Source organism: Ctenocephalides felis, unplaced genomic scaffold (assembly GCF_003426905.1).
Source record: "Ctenocephalides felis isolate EL2017-DRISC unplaced genomic scaffold, ASM342690v1 CF-g0.4_SCAFFOLD_00983, whole genome shotgun sequence".
NCBI lineage: Eukaryota > Metazoa > Arthropoda > Insecta > Siphonaptera > Pulicidae > Ctenocephalides > Ctenocephalides felis.
The window spans coordinates 1,249-20,817 of record NW_020537137.1 but is presented as its reverse complement, the minus strand read 5'-3'; the positions used below and the strand labels follow the sequence as shown (position 1 = coordinate 20,817).

The window sequence follows — 19,569 nt, the reverse complement described above, 5'->3', positions numbered from 1 at the left end:
ATCAACTAAACCCTTAACAGCAGTGTCATAAAATTCAGCTTGCGAAACTTCTGGTGGAAATGCATGGTTGTAAGTAAAAGAAAGATTTTTTATTAAAACTTGAGGTTTATTCGGCAGTGTTTCGAGGCATTTAACATATCTTTTAGAAATTTCGGATTTGACTAAAGGCCTTATCCTTAAAGCCACCTGTACACTAACAGCAGAATCAAATTTTTTCAAAAATCGTTTGAGCAGGTGTAGATCTTATATGAGATATTCTATTTTATTTATGAAGAAAATAATATAGTAAATAATATACTTCATCAATCCTACTTTAAAAAACGATAATAATTTATATCCATATACTCCTAAGGAGTGCAGAACAATTATATTCAACCAAACATATAGAAGTACAAACACAATGCAAAGATTTTGAAAATCTGACATGTTTAATTTCTGACCATTTATGGGTATTCAAATAAACTCTAATTACAGTGTAAAAAGGTTATGGCTTTTAAATTTTAATTCTCATTTAAACCTCATATGCTCCTTAACAATTGGATAAAATATAATTAATTATGTTGCCATCTAACGGTGTGCTTTAGAAATAACCAAAATCTGGTAGGGGGGCTTTTGACCCGCCATTTTGAGCTTTTGATTTTATTATTTTTATTTCTGTAAAATATAGTTGTTTAAAATACATGGCTAAGACAACATCGGCGTTTTCATTTAAGTATATTATACATTTTGGTCCATCGACACGGATCCAGTGATTAAAAATTACAGTCCACTCTTTAAAATTAAATATACGCGAGTTCGTCAAAACATAAAGCCAAACAAAGCTCTACGTGAATGAAAACCCGGGAACCTGAGAAGCCGCCATTGAAGCTTGGAAGCGTCGCCTGGAGTTCACTGGAATTGGAACAACTACAACTAAAGATCACAATTGGAAATACAAGTAAGTCCACAATTAGTCTAAAACCATTTCAAAATTGCTTAGTATAATTGTTTGTAAGGTTTAGTCTATGTACGGTATACTTTGTCATTGTGGTTATTTAATAAATCGGGATAGGAATTAGGAACATATTCCTATTATATATCAATACAATTTTCCCATTACATTCAAAAACTACGGATTTAAACAAATTGCGGTAGCAAATTTATATATAAACTATCGTATATTTTACACGTGCGTTTCTTGTAAAATTTAAAATGGCGGACATTGAGACGCTCAAACAACAAAGGGCTCGATTGATAAAATCTATCGCGCTTATTCAGAATTTTATTAATAACTTTCGAGAAGGAGATAGCAAACATGGCTTAATCCTCCGAAAAAAGAAACTAGTTGAGATTCTTCAAAGTTTAGAAGAAAATCAAACTGAATTAGATGTTAGATGTCCAGGAACTTACTCAAAAGAATATGAGGAGTTATTTGATTTACATTTTGAATTGTCAGCTCAAATTGAAGATATTTTAGAAACTAACATTAACGAAAATAAACCAAATATAGATTTAAAACATAGGCAAATTAACATCAAACTTCCAGACATAAATTTACCAAAGTTCAATGGAAATTATTCGGAATGGAATGCATTCATAGATATTTACAATTCACTTATACACAACAACGAGCATTTGTCAGACGTTCAAAAACTTCATTATTTAAAAGGGACACTACAATCACCAGCATCTGACTTAATAACAAATCTTTCTATGACCAATGAAAATTACAACACGGCATATAATTTACTGCAAGATAGATACAACAATAAATACTTAATAATTACATCACATCTACAATCTCTAAATGACATAAAACCTATACTACGAGGTTCACATGAAAATCTACAATCATTTTTGAACCAAGCGAGGCAGCAGACGCAGTCACTAGTAACAATTCACGAAGATGCAGTTTATTGGGACATAATTTTAGTTTTTCAGCTCACAAATAAATTAGATCACCATACTCGTTTAGCTTGGAGTCTATCACAACAAGAAGGAGAGCTGCCAACGTTAAACAAATTTTATAAATTTCTTGAAACCAGGTCGTGTGCGTTGGAAACTGCAACCAAGACTGGTAAGATAGAACATTCCGGAGCAAAAATAAAATCTGTAAATATAGTGTCTCAAGATAATCAGCACAAACCATGTATATATTGTAAATTGAAAGGACATCGTGTATATAATTGCTTTAAATTTAAGAAACTACCAATAACACAAAGACAGGAAATTTTAAGACTTAATCTCCATTGCGAGAAATGTTTAGAACCTGCTCATTCACCAGATGTATGTAAATTCAGTCAGAATTGCAAAATATGCCAGAAGAAACACCACACAATGATGCATGTATATAATGATAATAAAGATTCCACCTCAGAGGAAAAAGTGAGAAGCAGTGAAACTACGCAAAAGGTACTATTTTCACAAGAGTCCAATTCCATAAGCGTTTTGTTAGCCACTGCAATCATCAACATTGAAAACACTCGAGGGGAGCTTTGTGAAGCAAGAGCACTATTGGATAGTGGCTCACAGACCAACCTGGTCACAAAAGATTTAGCAGAAAGACTGCAGCTCCCACAATTTAATTCCCGAAACACTCTGAGTGTACTACAGGGCAAGTCATTAGGAGTATCTAAATCAACTAAAATCAAGATAAATTCAATTAATAGTTCGTATAGCAGATCAATAAACTGTATTGTAATAGATAAAATTACAACAAATTTACCTGCACAAAAAGTTGATGCCAGTGACTGGAAGATTCCAAATAACATAAAATTAGCAGATCCTTCATTTTCAAATCCTGGGCCAGTTGACGTACTAATAGGAGCAGAATTATTCTTTGAAATCATACAGCAAGGTAGTATAAAACTAGGCTATAAACTTCCCATGTTGAAAAACAGCAAGCTTGGATGGATGCTTTCAGGACCATATAAGGAGCCATCGATGCAACCGAGTTATGTAGGATTCATTTCCAATGATCAATTAAATTGCGAAATAACAAAGTTTTGGCAAATCGAAGAAATAGACAGCAGTCCTCCAATGCAGGGTTCGGACAAAATCTGTGAAGACCACTTTTTAAAGACAGTTCACCGACATGAAAATGGAAGATATGAGGTGAGTCTACCATTTATTGAAAATAGAAAGTCAGAACTTGGAGAATCATTCCATCTAGCCAAGTCACGCCTGTTAAACCTGGAAAGACGCTTTAAATCAGATAAAAACCTTTTGAATAAATATGCAGAGTTTATGGAAGAGTATATTCGGTTAGGCCATGCGCAAGAAACCACAGTGATACAACATTCAACTCAAGAAAATCCAGTTTATTATCTTCCACATCACCCCGTTATAAAAGAATATGGTACAACCAAGTTGCGGGTAGTATTTGATGCTTCGGCTAAAACATCTAATAATATATCATTAAATGACATCTTACATACAGGACCTAAGCTACAGCAAGAATTAATATCAATACTAATTAGATTTCGATGCTGGAAGTATGTTTTTATAACAGATATTACAAAAATGTACAGGCAAATAAAAGTTGCTAAAAAAGATCAAGAAGTGCAAAGGATTTTGTGGAGATGTGACCCAAAGGAAGACATTCGTTGTTATAAATTAACAACAGTAACCTATGGCACATCTTCCGCACCCTATTTAGCAATTCGTGTTTTGAATAAACTAGCAGAGGATGAAGAAAGCAGTACACCTGTAGCAGCAGATATTATTAAACAAGACTGCTATGTAGACGATATAATAACAGGAGCAAACTCCATAACAGATCTTCATATTAAATCTGATCAACTTGTGACAATGCTTGGCCGCGGAGGATTTTCTCTACACAAGTGGTCCAGCAATAATCAAGAATTTTTAAACACAATTGCACAAGAAAATCAAGAATTAGAAAATACGTGCTTCATTGATAAAACTGGAATAATTAAAGCATTGGGGTTATTATGGAACCCGACAGAAGACATTTTTAAGGCAACAATTCCATCAGCATTCCAAAGAACTTTCACAAAAAGAGCCATTTTATCAGCCATATCCCAAATCTTCGACCCAATGGGACTTATAGCCCCAGTCGTAGTCAAGGCGAAGATGATAATGCAAAAGATATGGAAACAGAAGACTGATTGGGATGAAGAAGTTCCAGCAACAATTAAAGAAGAGTGGAAAACCCTTCAAAATCAGTTCACTCTTCTAAAAGAAATAAAGATTCAACGGTATATGTTCAACCAAGAACCAATAAAACAAATTGAGTGCCATGGATTCGCTGATGCATCAATGGCAGCATATGGAGCATGCATCTATGTTCGGGCAATATATAACAATAATTCTATATCATCAAGGCTATTAACTGCCAAATCAAAAGTAGCACCAATCAAGAATGTGACTCTGCCACGACTAGAACTATGCGCAGCATTACTATTAGCTAGACTTTATAAGCACATAAGTAAGGTAATCAATATACATTTTGACAAAACGTTCATGTGGAGTGATTCGACCATTGTTTTGGGATGGTTAAAAACTGATCCCAGCAAGCTAAAAATGTTTGTTAGCAACAGAGTGCAGGAGATTCAGGAAACAACATCCGGAATAATATGGAGTCATGTATCTTCACAGGACAACGCAGCAGACATAGTTTCGAGAGGAGTCACTCCTCAGGAAATAATTAATAATAGCTTATGGTGGTTTGGTCCAACATGGTTGTTATCAAATTCAGAATGGCCCACCAATAAGTATGAAGAAGTGCCAGTAGAAGATATGCCAGAACTAAAAGTGCTGCAAATAAACCAGTCCAATATAAAATCAGAAAAAATATACTCAAAATATTCAAGTTTTAATAAATTAATTAGGGTAATTGCATACTGTTTGAGATTTAACTTAAAATTAAAATATCGTCATAATAAAGATACATTAACTTTGAGCACCAGAGAATTAGATTATGCTCACAATGCGATAATCAAATTAGCACAAAGAGAAGAGTTTAATAAAATTATTCATGAATTAGAAAGTAATAAGTACACAGGATTGAACACAAGTTCAGAATTAAAAGGTTTATACCCATTTATTGATTCTGAAGGAATATTGAGAGTGGGTGGTAGAATAGACCAGTCAGATCTTACATTTTCACATAAACATCCGATAATATTACCTAAAGGACATCGGATTACATATTTAATAATAAAACAAGAACATGAGCGATTACTTCATGCAGGTACTCAGGCAGTATTGATGAACATAAGAAGAAAATACTGGCCAATAAATGCAAGAAATCAAATTAAGGGTATCATTAGAGAATGCATCAAATGCAAAAGATTTCGAGCTGAGCAATCACAACAATTAATGGGATCGTTACCCAGAGATAGGGTTATACGTCAACGACCATTTTTGTCAGTTGGAATTGATTATGCAGGACCTGTTCTAATACGATCTAGTCGTTTAAGAAAGGCTCCTAAAACTAAAGCATATATTGTCATCTACATATGTATGACAACAAAAGCTATACATTTGGATTTGGTTACAGAGCTCTCAACAAAATCATTTTTGGCTTCATTAAAGCGTTTTGTTTCACGCAGAGGTGTATGTTCTACAATCCATAGTGACAATGGAACAAACTTTGTTGGAGCTAGTAGACAATTAAATGAACTGTATAAATTTTTTAAACTAGAAATCAACAGAAAAAACATTATTGAATGTGTAGCAAATATGGGTATCACATGGAAATTTATACCTTCCCATGCTCCACACTTTGGAGGCCTCTGGGAAAGTAATATCAAATCTATGAAACATTACTTACATAGAGTTATAGGATCCACATGTTTGACCTATGAAGAATATTTGACTTTATTAATATAATATTATAATATACCGATACTATATATTTAAGTCCCAGTCATTTTTTAATTGGAGACCTTATGACTGCCATCCCTGAACCAATAAATGACAAAGTTATTACCAATAGATTAAGCATACACAAGCAAATTACAGCAATGCGAGATCGGTTTTGGCTTTTGTGGTCAAAGGCCTATCTCTCAGAACTACAAAGACGTACAAAATGGAGTTCGGGCACCAGCAATCTAGAAGTGGGCACAGTAGTACTAATTCAGGAAGACCATGTACCACCAATAAACTGGCCATTAGGACGAGTAACCCATGTACATCCAGGCAAAGATGGCAAAGTTCGAGTTGCAACTGTGAGGACTATGAAGGGCTCTTATATGCGACCAATTGTAAAACTAACGCCATTAGTTATGAAGGAAGCTTGAAAATATATTTGTGTATGAAATATCTTAAGTTTTGTTATATAATGTTCATATAAATATTTAGTAATAGGGATTAAAAAATTTATGATACTTATCCTTAGGATTAAAATTTCCATTTAGAAATCTTTTAGTATATCATGTTAGATTTAGTTATCCATAAGACCATATTCATTTACAATTTTGAACCTTATACTGTTATCATGTTATATTATATTATTATCTTTATTATTCATGCATATTAGGTTTAAGAACTCATGTCACATATTATTATATTATCTAGGTTATATGTCATGTCATTTCTTTTCGCAATTCATAGGTTATATCTTAATATATCTTCGGGTTGTATTCTTTAATAAACTTCACAAATTGTTGTAATGATGGATGCATACGCATCGGGCGGGAATATGGATAAAATATAATTAATTATGTTGCCATCTAACGGTGTGCTTTAGAAATAACCAAAATCTGGTAGGGGGGCTTTTGACCCGCCATTTTGAGCTTTTGATTTTATTATTTTTATTTCTGTAAAATATAGTTGTTTAAAATACATGGCTAAGACAACATCGGCGTTTTCATTTAAGTATATTATACAACAATACACTTTAAATTTATTGCTTTAATATTTGGAAAGTAGTTTATATTGATCTAACTTGTAATTGAAAATTATATTGCTCCGTCAGAGTTGAAATTTTTTGAAAAATGTCTTTTACTGCTCTTGGTATAACACCCATCTCCTCGACTGGTCCAACTGAATAAGCCATGCCCATGGAATGAGTTTTTCCGGAGCCAGTCTGACCATAAGCTAATATTGTCACATTGTAGCCTAAAATATATTTTTAGATTGAACAAAATAATAAATAATAAAGTAAAGATACTGAAGATAAAAATAGAATTTGGGATTATAGATGAGAGATAAATTCACCTACACCAAAGTTATGTTATGTCAAAATTAAATTCTAGTAGAAATAAATTGCCCTTAAACAATCCATCAACTAAACCCTTAACAGCAGTGTCATAAAATTCAGCTTGCGAAACTTCTGGTGGAAATGCATGGTTGTAAGTAAAAGAAAGATTTTTTATTAAAACTTGAGGTTTATTCGGCAGTGTTTCGAGGCATTTAACATATCTTTTAGAAATTTCGGATTTGACTAAAGGCCTTATCCTTAAAGCCACCTGTACACTAACAGCAGAATCAAATTTTTTCAAAAATCGTTTGAGCAGGTGTAGATCTTATATGAGATATTCTATTTTATTTATGAAGAAAATAATATAGTAAATAATATACTTCATCAATCCTACTTTAAAAAACGATAATAATTTATATCCATATACTCCTAAGGAGTGCAGAACAATTATATTCAACCAAACATATAGAAGTACAAACACAATGCAAAGATTTTGAAAATCTGACATGTTTAATTTCTGACCATTTATGGGTATTCAAATAAACTCTAATTACAGTGTAAAAAGGTTATGGCTTTTAAATTTTAATTCTCATTTAAACCTCATATGCTCCTTAACAATTGGATAAAATATAATTAATTATGTTGCCATCTAACGGTGTGCTTTAGAAATAACCAAAATCTGGTAGGGGGGCTTTTGACCCGCCATTTTGAGCTTTTGATTTTATTATTTTTATTTCTGTAAAATATAGTTGTTTAAAATACATGGCTAAGACAACATCGGCGTTTTCATTTAAGTATATTATACATTTTGGTCCATCGACACGGATCCAGTGATTAAAAATTACAGTCCACTCTTTAAAATTAAATATACGCGAGTTCGTCAAAACATAAAGCCAAACAAAGCTCTACGTGAATGAAAACCCGGGAACCTGAGAAGCCGCCATTGAAGCTTGGAAGCGTCGCCTGGAGTTCACTGGAATTGGAACAACTACAACTAAAGATCACAATTGGAAATACAAGTAAGTCCACAATTAGTCTAAAACCATTTCAAAATTGCTTAGTATAATTGTTTGTAAGGTTTAGTCTATGTACGGTATACTTTGTCATTGTGGTTATTTAATAAATCGGGATAGGAATTAGGAACATATTCCTATTATATATCAATACAATTTTCCCATTACATTCAAAAACTACGGATTTAAACAAATTGCGGTAGCAAATTTATATATAAACTATCGTATATTTTACACGTGCGTTTCTTGTAAAATTTAAAATGGCGGACATTGAGACGCTCAAACAACAAAGGGCTCGATTGATAAAATCTATCGCGCTTATTCAGAATTTTATTAATAACTTTCGAGAAGGAGATAGCAAACATGGCTTAATCCTCCGAAAAAAGAAACTAGTTGAGATTCTTCAAAGTTTAGAAGAAAATCAAACTGAATTAGATGTTAGATGTCCAGGAACTTACTCAAAAGAATATGAGGAGTTATTTGATTTACATTTTGAATTGTCAGCTCAAATTGAAGATATTTTAGAAACTAACATTAACGAAAATAAACCAAATATAGATTTAAAACATAGGCAAATTAACATCAAACTTCCAGACATAAATTTACCAAAGTTCAATGGAAATTATTCGGAATGGAATGCATTCATAGATATTTACAATTCACTTATACACAACAACGAGCATTTGTCAGACGTTCAAAAACTTCATTATTTAAAAGGGACACTACAATCACCAGCATCTGACTTAATAACAAATCTTTCTATGACCAATGAAAATTACAACACGGCATATAATTTACTGCAAGATAGATACAACAATAAATACTTAATAATTACATCACATCTACAATCTCTAAATGACATAAAACCTATACTACGAGGTTCACATGAAAATCTACAATCATTTTTGAACCAAGCGAGGCAGCAGACGCAGTCACTAGTAACAATTCACGAAGATGCAGTTTATTGGGACATAATTTTAGTTTTTCAGCTCACAAATAAATTAGATCACCATACTCGTTTAGCTTGGAGTCTATCACAACAAGAAGGAGAGCTGCCAACGTTAAACAAATTTTATAAATTTCTTGAAACCAGGTCGTGTGCGTTGGAAACTGCAACCAAGACTGGTAAGATAGAACATTCCGGAGCAAAAATAAAATCTGTAAATATAGTGTCTCAAGATAATCAGCACAAACCATGTATATATTGTAAATTGAAAGGACATCGTGTATATAATTGCTTTAAATTTAAGAAACTACCAATAACACAAAGACAGGAAATTTTAAGACTTAATCTCCATTGCGAGAAATGTTTAGAACCTGCTCATTCACCAGATGTATGTAAATTCAGTCAGAATTGCAAAATATGCCAGAAGAAACACCACACAATGATGCATGTATATAATGATAATAAAGATTCCACCTCAGAGGAAAAAGTGAGAAGCAGTGAAACTACGCAAAAGGTACTATTTTCACAAGAGTCCAATTCCATAAGCGTTTTGTTAGCCACTGCAATCATCAACATTGAAAACACTCGAGGGGAGCTTTGTGAAGCAAGAGCACTATTGGATAGTGGCTCACAGACCAACCTGGTCACAAAAGATTTAGCAGAAAGACTGCAGCTCCCACAATTTAATTCCCGAAACACTCTGAGTGTACTACAGGGCAAGTCATTAGGAGTATCTAAATCAACTAAAATCAAGATAAATTCAATTAATAGTTCGTATAGCAGATCAATAAACTGTATTGTAATAGATAAAATTACAACAAATTTACCTGCACAAAAAGTTGATGCCAGTGACTGGAAGATTCCAAATAACATAAAATTAGCAGATCCTTCATTTTCAAATCCTGGGCCAGTTGACGTACTAATAGGAGCAGAATTATTCTTTGAAATCATACAGCAAGGTAGTATAAAACTAGGCTATAAACTTCCCATGTTGAAAAACAGCAAGCTTGGATGGATGCTTTCAGGACCATATAAGGAGCCATCGATGCAACCGAGTTATGTAGGATTCATTTCCAATGATCAATTAAATTGCGAAATAACAAAGTTTTGGCAAATCGAAGAAATAGACAGCAGTCCTCCAATGCAGGGTTCGGACAAAATCTGTGAAGACCACTTTTTAAAGACAGTTCACCGACATGAAAATGGAAGATATGAGGTGAGTCTACCATTTATTGAAAATAGAAAGTCAGAACTTGGAGAATCATTCCATCTAGCCAAGTCACGCCTGTTAAACCTGGAAAGACGCTTTAAATCAGATAAAAACCTTTTGAATAAATATGCAGAGTTTATGGAAGAGTATATTCGGTTAGGCCATGCGCAAGAAACCACAGTGATACAACATTCAACTCAAGAAAATCCAGTTTATTATCTTCCACATCACCCCGTTATAAAAGAATATGGTACAACCAAGTTGCGGGTAGTATTTGATGCTTCGGCTAAAACATCTAATAATATATCATTAAATGACATCTTACATACAGGACCTAAGCTACAGCAAGAATTAATATCAATACTAATTAGATTTCGATGCTGGAAGTATGTTTTTATAACAGATATTACAAAAATGTACAGGCAAATAAAAGTTGCTAAAAAAGATCAAGAAGTGCAAAGGATTTTGTGGAGATGTGACCCAAAGGAAGACATTCGTTGTTATAAATTAACAACAGTAACCTATGGCACATCTTCCGCACCCTATTTAGCAATTCGTGTTTTGAATAAACTAGCAGAGGATGAAGAAAGCAGTACACCTGTAGCAGCAGATATTATTAAACAAGACTGCTATGTAGACGATATAATAACAGGAGCAAACTCCATAACAGATCTTCATATTAAATCTGATCAACTTGTGACAATGCTTGGCCGCGGAGGATTTTCTCTACACAAGTGGTCCAGCAATAATCAAGAATTTTTAAACACAATTGCACAAGAAAATCAAGAATTAGAAAATACGTGCTTCATTGATAAAACTGGAATAATTAAAGCATTGGGGTTATTATGGAACCCGACAGAAGACATTTTTAAGGCAACAATTCCATCAGCATTCCAAAGAACTTTCACAAAAAGAGCCATTTTATCAGCCATATCCCAAATCTTCGACCCAATGGGACTTATAGCCCCAGTCGTAGTCAAGGCGAAGATGATAATGCAAAAGATATGGAAACAGAAGACTGATTGGGATGAAGAAGTTCCAGCAACAATTAAAGAAGAGTGGAAAACCCTTCAAAATCAGTTCACTCTTCTAAAAGAAATAAAGATTCAACGGTATATGTTCAACCAAGAACCAATAAAACAAATTGAGTGCCATGGATTCGCTGATGCATCAATGGCAGCATATGGAGCATGCATCTATGTTCGGGCAATATATAACAATAATTCTATATCATCAAGGCTATTAACTGCCAAATCAAAAGTAGCACCAATCAAGAATGTGACTCTGCCACGACTAGAACTATGCGCAGCATTACTATTAGCTAGACTTTATAAGCACATAAGTAAGGTAATCAATATACATTTTGACAAAACGTTCATGTGGAGTGATTCGACCATTGTTTTGGGATGGTTAAAAACTGATCCCAGCAAGCTAAAAATGTTTGTTAGCAACAGAGTGCAGGAGATTCAGGAAACAACATCCGGAATAATATGGAGTCATGTATCTTCACAGGACAACGCAGCAGACATAGTTTCGAGAGGAGCCACTCCTCAGGAAATAATTAATAATAGCTTATGGTGGTTTGGTCCAACATGGTTGTTATCAAATTCAGAATGGCCCACCAATAAGTATGAAGAGAATTTTATAATAAATAAACTCATCTAACATAAAAAAAATTATGGTTTCGGCGGAAAATGGGAAAAACTAGATTTTTGCACCTTTGACCTTGAATAAAAAAAATCGCAGATGTCGGATCGTTGGGGACTTTTGACATTTCATTTGTAATGGCCTATTTAACATCTGTACCAAATTTCAGCTCTATGCGAATTGTTCCTAACTGAAAACTTAATTTGACTGGGCTATAATCAATGCTAGTCCTTACCAAATTACATACAATGGCATTTGAAGTTATGAAATCAGTTCAATCGTTTTTGTGAAAACGTCAACAGAAGATCCAAAAAAACGCTAACATTACACACGCATAATTTTCGCACAAATGCTTTGTATGTATGGTTTCGAAGCGACAACCATGGTGAACTAAAATAATTTTCAATTCAAAAACCATTATTTTCATTCATCATTACTAGATCCAGTTTTAAATAACAAAAAAATAATACGTAAAGCTTTTTTCTTTTACTGACTATTACTTACTTATCGCTGATTTTTCGCTGTTGTATATGGATAGTGAATATTGCATGACTTCTACTGGATTGACTGTTCATTGCAGTTGCACCTACAGCTCTGCGACGATATCCTCTAACTAAACAATCTAATGTATCTTTTGCATTACGTACTTCAATTTCGGTTAATCCAGGAATTACAATTCTTTTTTGTTGATCTTCTCTGATATCAACTATACTTTGATCTCTATTTGATTTTGATAAAAGATCAAATAATTGTTCTTGATATAATTCCATAAATGATACCTGTAGAACATGAGAAAATACTTTACTGAAGAAATGACTTACTGTTATTATTATGTTTACAATTTCATAAACTATTATGATTTCTAAAAGCAAATTATATTAAATAGCAATCCATATACTCCTAAGGAGTGCAGAACAATTATATTCAACCAAACATATAGAAGTACAAACACAATGCAAAGATTTTGAAAATCTGACATGTTTAATTTCTGACCATTTATGGGTATTCAAATAAACTCTAATTACAGTGTAAAAAGGTTATGGCTTTTAAATTTTAATTCTCATTTAAACCTCATATGCTCCTTAACAATACACTTTAAATTTATTGCTTTAATATTTGGAAAGTAGTTTATATTGATCTAACTTGTAATTGAAAATTATATTGCTCCGTCAGAGTTGAAATTTTTTGAAAAATGTCTTTTACTGCTCTTGGTATAACACCCATCTCCTCGACTGGTCCAACTGAATAAGCCATGCCCATGGAATGAGTTTTTCCGGAGCCAGTCTGACCATAAGCTAATATTGTCACATTGTAGCCTAAAATATATTTTTAGATTGAACAAAATAATAAATAATAAAGTAAAGATACTGAAGATAAAAATAGAATTTGGGATTATAGATGAGAGATAAATTCACCTACACCAAAGTTATGTTATGTCAAAATTAAATTCTAGTAGAAATAAATTGCCCTTAAACAATCCATCAACTACATCAACCCTTAACAGCAGTGTCATAAAATTCAGCTTGCGAAACTTCTGGTGGAAATGCATGGTTGTAAGTAAAAGAAAGATTTTTTATTAAAACTTGAGGTTTATTCGGCAGTGTTTCGAGGCATTTAACATATCTTTTAGAAATTTCGGATTTGACTAAAGGCCTTATCCTTAAAGCCACCTGTACACTAACAGCAGAATCAAATTTTTTCAAAAATCGTTTAAGCAGGTGTAGATCTTATATGAGATATTCTATTTTATTTATGAAGAAAATAATATAGTAAATAATATACTTCATCAATCCTACTTTAAAAAACGATAATAATTTATATCCATATACTCTCCTAAGGAGTGCAGAACAATTATATTCAACCAAACATATAGAAGTACAAACACAATGCAAAGATTTTGAAAATCTGACATGTTTAATTTCTGACCATTTATGGGTATTCAAATAAACTCTAATTACAGTGTAAAAAGGTTATGGCTTTTAAATTTTAATTCTCATTTAAACCTCATATGCTCCTTAACAATTGGATAAAATATAATTAATTATGTTGCCATCTAACGGTGTGCTTTAGAAATAACCAAAATCTGGTAGGGGGGCTTTTGACCCGCCATTTTGAGCTTTTGATTTTATTATTTTTATTTCTGTAAAATATAGTTGTTTAAAATACATGGCTAAGACAACATCGGCGTTTTCATTTAAGTATATTATACATTTTGGTCCATCGACACGGATCCAGTGATTAAAAATTACAGTCCACTCTTTAAAATTAAATATACGCGAGTTCGTCAAAACATAAAGCCAAACAAAGCTCTACGTGAATGAAAACCCGGGAACCTGAGAAGCCGCCATTGAAGCTTGGAAGCGTCGCCTGGAGTTCACTGGAATTGGAACAACTACAACTAAAGATCACAATTGGAAATACAAGTAAGTCCACAATTAGTCTAAAACCATTTCAAAATTGCTTAGTATAATTGTTTGTAAGGTTTAGTCTATGTACGGTATACTTTGTCATTGTGGTTATTTAATAAATCGGGATAGGAATTAGGAACATATTCCTATTATATATCAATACAATTTTCCCATTACATTCAAAAACTACGGATTTAAACAAATTGCGGTAGCAAATTTATATATAAACTATCGTATATTTTACACGTGCGTTTCTTGTAAAATTTAAAATGGCGGACATTGAGACGCTCAAACAACAAAGGGCTCGATTGATAAAATCTATCGCGCTTATTCAGAATTTTATTAATAACTTTCGAGAAGGAGATAGCAAACATGGCTTAATCCTCCGAAAAAAGAAACTAGTTGAGATTCTTCAAAGTTTAGAAGAAAATCAAACTGAATTAGATGTTAGATGTCCAGGAACTTACTCAAAAGAATATGAGGAGTTATTTGATTTACATTTTGAATTGTCAGCTCAAATTGAAGATATTTTAGAAACTAACATTAACGAAAATAAACCAAATATAGATTTAAAACATAGGCAAATTAACATCAAACTTCCAGACATAAATTTACCAAAGTTCAATGGAAATTATTCGGAATGGAATGCATTCATAGATATTTACAATTCACTTATACACAACAACGAGCATTTGTCAGACGTTCAAAAACTTCATTATTTAAAAGGGACACTACAATCACCAGCATCTGACTTAATAACAAATCTTTCTATGACCAATGAAAATTACAACACGGCATATAATTTACTGCAAGATAGATACAACAATAAATACTTAATAATTACATCACATCTACAATCTCTAAATGACATAAAACCTATACTACGAGGTTCACATGAAAATCTACAATCATTTTTGAACCAAGCGAGGCAGCAGACGCAGTCACTAGTAACAATTCACGAAGATGCAGTTTATTGGGACATAATTTTAGTTTTTCAGCTCACAAATAAATTAGATCACCATACTCGTTTAGCTTGGAGTCTATCACAACAAGAAGGAGAGCTGCCAACGTTAAACAAATTTTATAAATTTCTTGAAACCAGGTCGTGTGCGTTGGAAACTGCAACCAAGACTGGTAAGATAGAACATTCCGGAGCAAAAATAAAATCTGTAAATATAGTGTCTCAAGATAATCAGCACAAACCATGTATATATTGTAAATTGAAAGGACATCGTGTATATAATTGCTTTAAATTTAAGAAACTACCAATAACACAAAGACAGGAAATTTTAAGACTTAATCTCCATTGCGAGAAATGTTTAGAACCTGCTCATTCACCAGATGTATGTAAATTCAGTCAGAATTGCAAAATATGCCAGAAGAAACACCACACAATGATGCATGTATATAATGATAATAAAGATTCCACCTCAGAGGAAAAAGTGAGAAGCAGTGAAACTACGCAAAAGGTACTATTTTCACAAGAGTCCAATTCCATAAGCGTTTTGTTAGCCACTGCAATCATCAACATTGAAAACACTCGAGGGGAGCTTTGTGAAGCAAGAGCACTATTGGATAGTGGCTCACAGACCAACCTGGTCACAAAAGATTTAGCAGAAAGACTGCAGCTCCCACAATTTAATTCCCGAAACACTCTGAGTGTACTACAGGGCAAGTCATTAGGAGTATCTAAATCAACTAAAATCAAGATAAATTCAATTAATAGTTCGTATAGCAGATCAATAAACTGTATTGTAATAGATAAAATTACAACAAATTTACCTGCACAAAAAGTTGATGCCAGTGACTGGAAGATTCCAAATAACATAAAATTAGCAGATCCTTCATTTTCAAATCCTGGGCCAGTTGACGTACTAATAGGAGCAGAATTATTCTTTGAAATCATACAGCAAGGTAGTATAAAACTAGGCTATAAACTTCCCATGTTGAAAAACAGCAAGCTTGGATGGATGCTTTCAGGACCATATAAGGAGCCATCGATGCAACCGAGTTATGTAGGATTCATTTCCAATGATCAATTAAATTGCGAAATAACAAAGTTTTGGCAAATCGAAGAAATAGACAGCAGTCCTCCAATGCAGGGTTCGGACAAAATCTGTGAAGACCACTTTTTAAAGACAGTTCACCGACATGAAAATGGAAGATATGAGGTGAGTCTACCATTTATTGAAAATAGAAAGTCAGAACTTGGAGAATCATTCCATCTAGCCAAGTCACGCCTGTTAAACCTGGAAAGACGCTTTAAATCAGATAAAAACCTTTTGAATAAATATGCAGAGTTTATGGAAGAGTATATTCGGTTAGGCCATGCGCAAGAAACCACAGTGATACAACATTCAACTCAAGAAAATCCAGTTTATTATCTTCCACATCACCCCGTTATAAAAGAATATGGTACAACCAAGTTGCGGGTAGTATTTGATGCTTCGGCTAAAACATCTAATAATATATCATTAAATGACATCTTACATACAGGACCTAAGCTACAGCAAGAATTAATATCAATACTAATTAGATTTCGATGCTGGAAGTATGTTTTTATAACAGATATTACAAAAATGTACAGGCAAATAAAAGTTGCTAAAAAAGATCAAGAAGTGCAAAGGATTTTGTGGAGATGTGACCCAAAGGAAGACATTCGTTGTTATAAATTAACAACAGTAACCTATGGCACATCTTCCGCACCCTATTTAGCAATTCGTGTTTTGAATAAACTAGCAGAGGATGAAGAAAGCAGTACACCTGTAGCAGCAGATATTATTAAACAAGACTGCTATGTAGACGATATAATAACAGGAGCAAACTCCATAACAGATCTTCATATTAAATCTGATCAACTTGTGACAATGCTTGGCCGCGGAGGATTTTCTCTACACAAGTGGTCCAGCAATAATCAAGAATTTTTAAACACAATTGCACAAGAAAATCAAGAATTAGAAAATACGTGCTTCATTGATAAAACTGGAATAATTAAAGCATTGGGGTTATTATGGAACCCGACAGAAGACATTTTTAAGGCAACAATTCCATCAGCATTCCAAAGAACTTTCACAAAAAGAGCCATTTTATCAGCCATATCCCAAATCTTCGACCCAATGGGACTTATAGCCCCAGTCGTAGTCAAGGCGAAGATGATAATGCAAAAGATATGGAAACAGAAGACTGATTGGGATGAAGAAGTTCCAGCAACAATTAAAGAAGAGTGGAAAACCCTTCAAAATCAGTTCACTCTTCTAAAAGAAATAAAGATTCAACGGTATATGTTCAACCAAGAACCAATAAAACAAATTGAGTGCCATGGATTCGCTGATGCATCAATGGCAGCATATGGAGCATGCATCTATGTTCGGGCAATATATAACAATAATTCTATATCATCAAGGCTATTAACTGCCAAATCAAAAGTAGCACCAATCAAGAATGTGACTCTGCCACGACTAGAACTATGCGCAGCATTACTATTAGCTAGACTTTATAAGCACATAAGTAAGGTAATCAATATACATTTTGACAAAACGTTCATGTGGAGTGATTCGACCATTGTTTTGGGATGGTTAAAAACTGATCCCAGCAAGCTAAAAATGTTTGTTAGCAACAGAGTGCAGGAGATTCAGGAAACAACATCCGGAATAATATGGAGTCATGTATCTTCACAGGACAACGCAGCAGACATAGTTTCGAGAGGAGCCACTCCTCAGGAAATAATTAATAATAGCTTATGGTGGTTTGGTCCAACATGGTTGTTATCAAATTCAGAATGGCCCACCAATAAGTATGAAGAGAATTTTATAATAAATAAACTCATCTAACATAAAAAAAATTATGGTTTCGGCGGAAAATGGGAAAAACTAGATTTTTGCACCTTTGACCTTGAATAAAAAAAATCGCAGATGTCGGATCGTTGGGGACTTTTGACATTTCATTTGTAATGGCCTATTTAACATCTGTACCAAATTTCAGCTCTATGCGAATTGTTCCTAACTGAAAACTTAATTTGACTGGGCTATAATCAATGCTAGTCCTTACCAAATTACATACAATGGCATTTGAAGTTATGAAATCAGTTCAATCGTTTTTGTGAAAACGTCAACAGAAGATCCAAAAAAACGCTAACATTACACACGCATAATTTTCGCACAAATGCTTTGTATGTATGGTTTCGAAGCGACAACCATGGTGAACTAAAATAATTTTCAATTCAAAAACCATTATTTTCATTCATCATTACTAGATCCAGTTTTAAATAACAAAAAAATAATACGTAAAGCTTTTTTCTTTTACTGACTATTACTTACTTATCGCTGATTTTTCGCTGTTGTATATGGATAGTGAATATTGCATGACTTCTACTGGATTGACTGTTCATTGCAGTTGCACCTACAGCTCTGCGACGATATCCTCTAACTAAACAATCTAATGTATCTTTTGCATTACGTACTTCAATTTCGGTTAATCCAGGAATTACAATTCTTTTTTGTTGATCTTCTCTGATATCAACTATACTTTGATCTCTATTTGATTTTGATAAAAGATCAAATAATTGTTCTTGATATAATTCCATAAATGATACCTGTAGAACATGAGAAAATACTTTACTGAAGAAATGACTTACTGTTATTATTATGTTTACAATTTCATAAACTATTATGATTTCTAAAAGCAAATTATATTAAATAGCAATCCATATACTCCTAAGGAGTGCAGAACAATTATATTCAACCAAACATATAGAAGTACAAACACAATGCAAAGATTTTGAAAATCTGACATGTTTAATTTCTGACCATTTATGGGTATTCAAATAAACTCTAATTACAGTGTAAAAAGGTTATGGCTTTTAAATTTTAATTCTCATTTAAACCTCATATGCTCCTTAACAATACACTTTAAATTTATTGCTTTAATATTTGGAAAGTAGTTTATATTGATCTAACTTGTAATTGAAAATTATATTGCTCCGTCAGAGTTGAAATTTTTTGAAAAATGTCTTTTACTGCTCTTGGTATAACACCCATCTCCTCGACTGGTCCAACTGAATAAGCCATGCCCATGGAATGAGTTTTTCCGGAGCCAGTCTGACCATAAGCTAATATTGTCACATTGTAGCCTAAAATATATTTTTAGATTGAACAAAATAATAAATAATAAAGTAAAGATACTGAAGATAAAAATAGAAT

At 33.1% G+C, this 19,569-nt stretch overlaps 4 protein-coding genes across 4 annotated transcripts; 3 read left to right on the top strand and 1 right to left on the bottom strand.

The window, feature by feature from the left end:
• Nucleotides 1-1,191: 1,191 nt before the first annotated feature.
• Nucleotides 1,192-5,835, top strand: LOC113365404. Its single transcript, XM_026606974.1, has 2 exons — nt 1,192-4,760; nt 4,833-5,835. Exons 1-2 carry the CDS (start codon nt 1,192-1,194, stop codon nt 5,833-5,835), a joined length of 4,572 nt encoding a protein of 1,523 aa, XP_026462759.1.
• A 2,585-nt stretch (nt 5,836-8,420) lies between these two features.
• On the top strand, nt 8,421-12,157 carry LOC113365403. Its single transcript, XM_026606973.1, has 2 exons — nt 8,421-11,944; nt 12,133-12,157. Exons 1-2 carry the CDS (start codon nt 8,421-8,423, stop codon nt 12,155-12,157), a joined length of 3,549 nt encoding a protein of 1,182 aa, XP_026462758.1.
• A 306-nt stretch (nt 12,158-12,463) lies between these two features.
• LOC113365402 (chromosome-associated kinesin KIF4-like) lies at nt 12,464-13,512 on the bottom strand. The gene is made up of 3 exons (XM_026606972.1): nt 13,431-13,512; nt 13,167-13,279; nt 12,464-12,742 (listed from the first exon to the last, which is right to left on the bottom strand). The coding sequence occupies exons 1-3, from the start codon at nt 13,510-13,512 to the stop codon at nt 12,464-12,466; spliced, it is 474 nt and encodes a 157-aa protein (XP_026462757.1).
• A 1,128-nt stretch (nt 13,513-14,640) lies between these two features.
• LOC113365401 lies at nt 14,641-18,377 on the top strand. Its single transcript, XM_026606971.1, has 2 exons — nt 14,641-18,164; nt 18,353-18,377. The coding sequence occupies exons 1-2, from the start codon at nt 14,641-14,643 to the stop codon at nt 18,375-18,377; spliced, it is 3,549 nt and encodes a 1,182-aa protein (XP_026462756.1).
• The last annotated feature ends 1,192 nt before the right edge of the window (nt 18,378-19,569 follow it).